Source organism: Morone saxatilis, unplaced genomic scaffold (assembly GCF_004916995.1).
Source record: "Morone saxatilis isolate NCDOM2014 unplaced genomic scaffold, NCSU_SB_2.0 Contig10, whole genome shotgun sequence".
Taxonomy (NCBI): domain Eukaryota; kingdom Metazoa; phylum Chordata; class Actinopteri; family Moronidae; genus Morone; species Morone saxatilis.
In genome coordinates this window covers 10,220,800-10,230,664 of record NW_023339652.1, presented here as the reverse complement: position 1 = coordinate 10,230,664, position 9,865 = coordinate 10,220,800, and the positions used below count along the sequence as shown (strand labels likewise).

The 9,865-nt window shown below is 40.1% G+C and overlaps 1 protein-coding gene across 1 annotated transcript in view; it reads left to right on the top strand.

Moving 5' to 3' along the window:
• grm8a (glutamate receptor, metabotropic 8a) overlaps window positions 1-9,865 on the top strand; it is a 62,397-nt gene that overhangs the window by 49,664 nt on the left and 2,868 nt on the right. The window contains exons 8-9 of the mRNA XM_035680822.1: window positions 9,101-9,241; window positions 9,447-9,556. Of these exons, the coding sequence (XP_035536715.1) occupies window positions 9,101-9,241; window positions 9,447-9,556 (251 nt within the window). The remainder of the gene's footprint in view (window positions 1-9,100; window positions 9,242-9,446; window positions 9,557-9,865) is intronic.

Genomic DNA, 9,865 nt, shown 5'->3' with positions numbered 1-9,865 from the left:
TGTGTGTGTGTGTGTGAGAACTTGAGTTGAATTACTGTAAACAGATGGGCAGATAAGCACCACTTATAGCGACGTAAAGAAAATGCACAAACTAACTACGACAGAAAAAGCAAGGGCGAATGATGTCACCCCACTGTATTTAACATTCACTTTCATTTTACTATATGGCAACTTTAGCATTCACTATAACAAAATAACAAAGCTTTACTTTTGCTGTGGACACAAATTGTGAATCCTTAGACTAATGGAATCTCCCATCGAGCAAAGGTTGACCAACATTAAATTGCGTTGGCTGTAGAGTAACACAGTAATACATGTCTCAGTAATCGCTACCACATAGTTTTTTCTCAACAAATTATCAACAATTAGCACAACACTGTGGCAACACACACATACAGTGTTTCTGTTAGCACTGATCTCTGCATCATTAAGGAAACTACCAAGCCAACAATATGTTTCTGACGTTGTAAAGAGAGGGGCACTGTTGACATTTACTTCACCAGGGAGTGGAAGTTAGTTGACTGTTCTGAACAAAAGCATAATTAACATAAGTGGAGAAATGTGGGACCCCTGATGTGTGTTCTCTTAAATAAAATCACCAAAGAAAGGCCATGATTTTATCCTGATTTGTTTTTCGTGTATTAATTTCATTAGAATTACAAAACAGGTTTGGGACTACGCAGTGCAGCTCAGTGTCACTGTGGGGAAGTGCTTTTGTATCATTTCCAGCACAATTTCTGTCAAGATTCTGTCAGCTGCAGAAACAGGTACATTTAACACCCATAACAGAAGAGCAGGCATACAGTTATTCCCATTTTACATGCTCAAGATATGACACATTATTCCACCTAAAACTTGGACAGCAGTCCACTGACTGATGATGCTCCATGTAAGTCCTCGCTGGGTATTTTAATTGGCTGGAGCTGTGCACAGTGGGGCCACGATCAAGTCAGTTAGGAGAGAAGAGCCTGAGACAGAGAGAAACAAGCTATTCACAATAGGGCCTGCCTCACAGTATGCACTACTATGAAACCTTTATCCACAACTCAAAATTAGTTTGACAAGAGAATACTGGCTGAACCTCATACAGATCTGCAAGTCAATACTATCAAGCTGAGGCAGAGAAAACACAGATGTAACAACAAATACCCTGTGCACTCTTTTATGACACACGCACAGGCCTTAGACCAGTATGGATTAGATGGTGGAAAATATGTCTCTAAGTGCTGTTTTGTAGAAGGTAATGAGGCACTTGTGGACAAGAAGTGACCGCACTTGGGCCCAATTAAGCTACACTGAGACAAAGTTACAATATTATGGTGGAGAATCCTGTGTCGCAGCCTTTTTTGTTTTTTTTTAAAGAGTTTTTCATCAAAGCACCATGTTGGAAGAATGTGTGTGGAGAAGTGCAACTTGAGGATTTAACAAACTCTGACTAAAGAGCATCTTGAGACTATGTACGTACTAATGTACAAAAGAATGATTTAAAAAAAACACTTCTCCTCTCACCTTAAGCCATTTATTGAGCAAAAATAGGTTTCTTAATCATACCCTTCTCATCTGCCACAGTTGGTGGTTTGAATTGAACACTTACTATAATTTGTGTAACTTTTGTCAAATTGTGATTTTCCACTGTGTCCATGAACTATACTAGAGTTTTGAAGTTATTTCAGGATGTGCAGACTGTGAACATTTTTATTCACTGCCAGTTTTTACCGTGGTTAGGAATACATCTATTTAAAGCAGCTGGATTAAGTGCAAAGAAGCTTTTATGGCTTATAATATATGTATTGCATTATTGCAGTGCAATATTTTGCACTGAAAGATTAACAAAAAGCACTCAGTTTTTAAACTTAATACATTTCCTTTGGTGATATAATTTATGGAAGATTAAATTCTGATAGTTTGGTGCTTCTTTATTTTCTAATTAATTACTTAAGGACACTTAATTGTGAGTTCTCTCCTGCAAGCAATGTTTTTGATAATTGTCATCTGATGCATGCTTTTTTGTCAGAGCAAAAGTAATAATGAAGACATTACAAAATTTAAAACTGGTGTGACTGAATGCAAAGACTGTAGTTCTTCTGTAGTGTCCTTTATATGGCTGTATTACTGAGCAGCTTATGACTGTAGAGATCTGAGCACTGATGCATTTTGGGTCGCAGCAACTGAATAAATAAAATATAAAGGCGGAATCCTACAATGTTTTATGTTTTTTCCTCTCAGTGCTATAGAAGGATTGTGAGGAGTAACTGCCAGGTTTAGCCCTCTGCTAACTTGACTGGGGATAAAATTGTTTAATCGTGTTGCTCTTGACTTTCCAAATGTTACTGGACCGAATGAATCAGTTCTGATGAAAGGAGTTATTTCGAGGGGGTTGTGACAGTTAACCGCTTTAGAGTTGCTCCTTTCACAGTGTAAGCATGTGGGGAAAAGTGCTTTTGGGCCGCTGTGCATCATGTGACATTGTCCTTACACGGTTTGGCCTCTATACTGGGTCAAGATTGTTAACAAACACTTGAACCTAAAACTGGCTTTAAAACAAAAAAATCCTAATCCTTCATATTCAGAAGTGGTAAAAACTGGTTTGGTCATGCTCTAATTTTTTAAATAAATAAATAAAAATAGATTTGTTCTTCCTCTCCCATGGCTCAGGTGCTTAAAATGATGAGTGGCCCCATGGTGTGATAGGACAGAAACAGGAGGTGTCAGTGACACACACAGACACACAGATTCACACACAAGAGGCTTTGATACTAAATGGCAGTGTGAAGTTAGTTTAGGACCCTCAGGCAGTCTGTAAAGTCACCTCACTCGTAAAATGGTTTGTTTCAGACGGGAACCAATCAAGGACACCTAGACTCATTATCAATGCAAAGACGGTAACATGTTAAATGAGCGGCGCTGAAATGGGGAGATAAAAAGAATAATGGGGAGATAGTAGACTAACAGAGAAAGGAAGTTAGGAAGGCAAAAAGATAAAATCAGAAAGAGTTTAGAAAGATTAAGAGGCAGATACAGAGGTGGATATAAGAAAGGAGGAGAAACAGAAGAAAACCTTTTTAGAGAGATACCAGGTAGCTCGGAGTGCAGTGCAGAGTGCCAGCCACTCATTAGAGATGAGGTGACAACATGGAAAGGACGCAAAGATGCAAAACACCTCAGAGATTGAAAGACGTTCTGCACAATGCTTTCTCACCCCTGCATTTTTCTTATTTTCCAATCTCTTTTTCTCTCTGACCGTTCGCTGACTCGGGGCATGAAGCAAAGCTGGCAGTAGTCATTTATACGAAATGAGAGCTGGGAGACAAAAGAAGATCACAGTGAGATCTCAGTGACTTCATGCACAGAGTTGAACACGAGTTCATCTTTATGCAAACGCGCAGCTATTTGGTTGTTCCATCGACAATTACATGTTTCTACAGTTGGTTGTGCTTTAAACAATAAATTCCACAGTGTGCACAGCAATGCCAACAAATGACAACAGGCGAATACTTGGCAGCACACAACAAGAAGCTGGTGACTGGGCTCAACACGCAGTGAAGTTGTGTCCATTTGAACATGTGTGAGCTTCTGTCTAATAGTCCTGCGGGCCTTTCGGACTTTGTTCGTCAGTTCTGTCGCTGTCTTTCTGCACTCCTCTGTCATCACTGTGTGTTTCTCCTCACTCTCTTTATTTCTCCCTCTTTTTTTCCTTTTGTCTCGTTAGCTTCCACTTCCTGTCAAGCAATAGTTGTTCTAAACGTTTCCTTTCTTGTCCCGTGTTTGCCCGCTCCCTTTCCTGCTTCCTCTTGCTTATTCTCTCTCCCAATTACCCATAATGCCTTTCACACACACACACACACACACACGCACACCATCTGTGTCTCTCTCTTCCTCTCTTTTTGTATCTTTCTATCTCATCCTTTCTCTGCTGCTGGCCATGTTGCTGGTCAGAGCTCTTTGATTCCACCACCCTTTTTCTCACTCTGTGGTACATATGAAAGGAATTGCAATAAATCAGAGAAGCGGTGTAATGACTTTGAATGTTTCATGCCTTGGTTCATCAGGCATGAGAAGCCGGGACATGTGTGTGTTTCTCTTCTTATTACGTATGCATAATCTGATTCATATTTGTATGAGGACGTGCTTGCATGTACAACTGCTCAGACCACTTCTTGACTCAACAAATTCCCTACAACCTGTTTTCAAAGGCAGTGATTAAAGTGCATAGCAGCCTTTTATTCTGACAATATGAGGAGCCCACATAATGTGCAGAAAAAAAAACTCTATGACAATGTCCTCCTCCATTTATACAACACATGTTTTAGGTCTTAACTTAATGTCTATATGTCATATGTCTCTCCCTTTTGTGGAAATTGCAGGGTCTGCAGAAAATGGGTCTAATTTAGTTCATTTGCTTCTGATGTGGCGTTCACAAGCTGTATCTATAGCACAGCTAAGCTAACCCAGAAAAGCCGTCAACGTTCGCTGTCATGCTTCAGCTTCTGTCGTGAAGAGATGGCTGCTCTCTCTACACTTACCTCATTGATGGGGTGGCATAACTATCAAGCTGCCTGTCTCTTGGGATCAGCCGTGTCTCCTGGGAATTACATTACTTATACAGCCATTCACTGGCCTACATCGAATGGCACTGTTAACTGCCAGATAAGATGGTGCTTATATGGCCCTGTGGAAAAAAAATAAAAAAAGTTTTGCTTCAGGCCTGTAAGTCCTGCTTTTTTCCATTGTGCTGCATCTACTAAAGGTCAGGAGGTCACACTCTTCTCCTCCACCTACAGACTCTAGTCAGGCTCTTTCCCTCAAACAGTCTCCCCTCTCAGAGATTGTATTTGTGACATGAATGTCATAATTTTATCTGTTTATCTGAATTTGTTCCGCCTGCTCATAACGCTCCATCTCCATCGTCCAGGACATAACATGTTTAATGTCAAACAACAGCATGATTGTTCTGGGAAACGTACCAAATAATAACATCTAGCCAAACATTCTACACATATATGTCTAAAACTAAAAGGTCCAGCGTGTAGATTTAGTGGCATCTAGCATTGTTATTTCAATTTGCAACTCCCTCGCTTCACCCTTCCCGACATGAAGGACAAACTATGTCTGTGCAAATTGTGTAAAAAACGTGAAAACTCCTTTTTAGAGCCAGTGTTTTGCTTGGACCGTCTACTACTGGGCTACTGTAGAAACATGGCGGTTCAAGGCAGACTCCATGGAAGGCATCTCGCAGCACCTGTAGATTAAAAACAAAACTCTCATTCAGGTAACTATACACTAATAAAACCATACTTATCAATATTATATTCCATTTCTGCCAATAAAGCTTCCTAAATGTTACACACCTGACCTTTTAATAATAGCATTATCTGCTAATAGCAGTGTATCTTTAGGTAATGTCAAAACCCTTGGTCGTGGCATCCTGTAGCTCAGAGGTGATGACTAATTGGACAGTCAAAGGAGACAACACACATGATGGCTGAAGAAGTTGCACTTGGACCGACAAGCTTTGCAGCGATCGGTGATCACTGTGATGCAGTATGTTAAGTTTTAAATATAATCTTAGCAACATTATTTTTGTGCAAATATGTTCAATATGAGGTAAGGCTCCCTCAAAACAGATAACAACAGTGGAGCTATCTACTACTACACTAATTCAAAAATAACAAGGTGTCCGGTAAACAAAAATCCATAGATGAGCAGTTTTTAAAATGAGCATGCAAGAGAATAACAATAAAAACACTCCTGTGTAATCGGCCAAGCACTGCTAAGTCAATTTGGGCAATATTACTCACTGACACTTACCAACAGTTTAGCTGAAGCATCACTTTCTTTAACCTTAACACTAAAAGTAATCGTAAATAGGTATAACCCAAGTATTTGTATATAGCATCTAGTGTACATTTTCTGCTCTTCCTCTTTTCCTTTTTCTCTCCCCAGGTGTTAAAAGCACATCCGCCATCGCTCCGTTCCTCTTTCTAAATCTCTTCCTATCACGGACCAGAGAGTCTCCGTCTGTAAATGTTTTAAACCTTAAGGGAACATATTGTATGCAGCCATCCGTAGCTAATCATCTACTTTCTGAGTGTGACTTTTGGGATAATAGAGCGTTCTTCCGATGCACACATTTTTAGCCATTATCAGCTGTGGACAGCAGGGTGGAGGAGGACAGATCCAGTCTTCGGTGTGTGCGTGTATATATGTGCCTTTTGTGTAAATAACAGCTGGAAGCCACAACTTTGGACCAAAGGCTAGATGTAATGGAAGCCGCTATCAGCAAACTCACTGCTGTTTTGATAAGAGCAAGTTCACTGCTTAAGGGAATCTCTCCTTCCCTGTCTTTTCCACTGTTATTCTGCCTCTTTTTTCCTGTAGGTTATTCCATTTTTACTCTTTTCTTCATCGACTCTCTTTCTACCTTTTTCATCTCAGTTTCATTCCTGTCTCTCCCTACTGTAAACAGTCTCCATCTGTTCTTCTCTGATACAGCCACTTCACTGATCCCTGTATCAGTGCAATTCAATTGAGTGCAATTTGTTGGCAGGAAATATAAGGCAGAAACAATATGGCAAAGTGTGAATAAATCCACTAATTCTCTCTTCCTTCCCCTCTCTCACAATCTTTTTCCATTTGCTTAATTGGTGATCTGTCTCAAACAATTGCGTAACTCACTCCTCTGTTAGTGCTTGGTTTGGTGTGTGTGTGTGTGTGTGATCTTGTGGTTGAGGTGAAAGACGCCGGGTGGGAGTGGAGACTAAACTGCTATCAGAGCCTGTGGGTGAGCTGCAGGCAGAGCTATTTAACCCGTGATGCCACCACAGGAATATCATCCAGAAAAAAAAGAAAATTAAAGAAGAAAATAAAAAAACAATGTCCACGTAAAGCTTTTACACACTGTCTGCAGTCTGCATGTATGTTTAAATCAAAGTAGTTAAATGCAACACACCTATATACTTGAATTTGTTCTTATGGGTTTATATATCTCTGTGTGTGTGGATTTGCCTCCAGTTTATTGGCTGTGCACTCCCCTTTCCCTTTGGCTACTGTCAGTGTTATCAACTTAGACCTTCAGGCAGGTGTGTGTGCGTTCTCCTTCCTCTGCGTTTGTGAGGACCAATTTGAGTTTGAGACCTTGAGAGCGAGGATATTTTTGAAAAGGGATGATATTTTGGCTCCTTCAAAAAAGCCTGTTTGGGGGTTAAGGCTTGGGTTTAGTGTCGAGGTAAGAATTAAGAGATGGTTAAGGATATTGGAATGGTTGGGGGTTCGGCATGTTGATGGGTCAGCAGTGGGGGCCTGGGACAGAAGTGCATGTGTTGATTCATCACATATTTTTTTTCTGCATTTGGAACATAAAACTATTAATTTCTAGTGTGGTTAAACATATTCATACCAGGGCAGCTCAGGTCTGTTACTTCTGATTGAGAATCCTGAGGTCATATCCTCTTTAATTTTTATAATGTCCATTTCCAATTTTTTAATAAATGTGCTCTCTAAATGATACTATTTTAGAGGTATATTTACAGCATTTACAGCCTACAATGAATTCTGAATTAAATTGGCAAATTAAAAGCATGCTCTGCCTGGTTGTTTTGTCCCAACTTCACCCACTGACTGTGTTGGTCTTATTATTTATACCCCCAGGAACGCTAGCTTTGTTGCATTGTTAGGTAGCTCTCTATTGTAATATATGAGAGGAATTACTTTTTCAGTTATTTGTGCTGTATGTCACAAATGTGCTCTCTGTACAGAAACTGTTCTATTTAATAAATGAAAATGGAGTCAACAGTGGAGGATCTAACAGTATCACTAAGTAAAACTGCAGCACTAGTGTGATTTTCAGACACTGGCTGTGTAAGGTGTTTAGTCACTATAGAGTTAACAGTGCAGCTTTACTTTCTCTCTGTTCTACTTCTTCTTGTCAGCCTGTACTTACCAGCACTGCCTCAGCCAGTGCACGTTTTGACAATATAGTTGGCCACTGTTGTCTTTCTGTCTTCTCTCTTTCTCACTTCATCAGTGTCTCCACAAGTCGCATTCCTCCTCTCTCTCCCTCACTTGCCCTATCCCATAACATCAATTTTTGTTTCTTGTTTCTTTCCCTCCTCACCCCATGCCTCTCTGTTATTTTTCCTTCCAGGCTTCACCTTTCCATTTCTACTCTTCTTTCCCATATTTCAATCCATCTCACCACTCCTTCCTCTGTCTGTCTCTCTTGATATACTGCAGACAGTGCTGGCCTGATGAGCCCCATGTCTTGAGAGCTTGTCAGCTGTGTCAGGTCTGTCCTCCTCCTCCAAACTACTCTCTGAAACTCACTAAGGGACCTGAGGACTAGTGCTCGGTCCACTGCAGTGTGTATACGTGTGTCTGCCTGACACACATTATATTCATTATAGCTGTCGAAAGTGGTTTAATAAAGTCTTCATTTAGTACCATGTACATAAAATTTATGACTGCCTGCCTGTATCTCTCATCATATCTGTCCTTCAGTCCACTATCTAGTTCACTATACAGGACAGTTTGTTTGACAATGCGACTGTAGTCATGCAACTCACTCTCAACTGAAAAAATACAGAAATGCACAGATTTGAGAATAACTGTAGTTAACCAACAGTTAAAAATAAGTTTTTCTTTTCCTGTAAGGTCTCATGTAGGCCAAACTTCATCCAGACTCTCAGACAAACACGTCTGAAAGTCAATTTAGTGTAATTCCTTTCACTGTCAACTCGCAATAAACCACACCCATCTGCTGTTTCAGCCTGCCAAAAAAAAAGAATAATTTCCCATTCTTAGACAAAGAGACAAGCTCTGCAGCGCACGGGCAATTAAGCAGCTTCATTGGTGCCATCATTTCTTATACCATTTGATCTACCTGCCTGTGTGTTGCTGTGGCTGTCACTACACATATTTTCTGCTAATTTCGCTCTTGTTAGACCATCCTTTGCTTCCTGTCTCCCCCCCCCCCCCCCCCCCTCCCCCCCCTCCTCTCTCTCTCATCAGGCATATTCTGTAGTTGGACGATTACACAGACTATCTCTGACAACTTGAAATGTGATAAATGACTCTGTCGCTGTCTGTGTCTCCCTCCTCCTAGATGTATATCCAAACCACCACCCTGACCATCTCTCTCAGCCTGTCGGCCTCTGTGTCTCTGGGGATGCTCTACATGCCCAAGGTCTACATCATCCTTTTCCACCCTGAGCAGAACGTACCCAAACGAAAACGCAGCTTCAAGGTGAGGTTATAGGTTATATTCATTTACCATTACTTTAATCAATTTTACTGAATGTTTAAATACCGATTACACTGCATGATAATGAGGATAACTAACTCTTAACGCAATTACACATGTCTTGTGAATTAACATTATAACTAAGGAAAAAATCAGAACTTGTACCATGCTAACAGTCCTTATTTCCAATCAATGGATTTCTGATCAGGCAATCGTGACAGCTGCCACCATGTCGGGGAAACTGACCCAGAAGGGAGGAGACCGACCTAACGGAGAGGTTAAGACCGAACTATGTGAGAGCATGGAGACCAACAGTGAGTAAGAGAACACGAACGTTTTATAATTATACATATAATAAACTATATAAAACTATATCATCACACCCATTTTTATCACAGAAGCATACAGCTTAAGTACATAGTGAAGAGATCAAGGCTACAGTATACGAGAGCTTAAGTTTTAATAATATGTAATAATATTAAATCCACTATACATGTACAGTAGGTTATTTACAATAATTAACAGTATTTACAATTAAAGAGACAACCTAAAAACATATAATATACATTCACAATACCACACATACAGAAAGATTAAAACTGAATACAAGTAAATAGAAAGCACAGG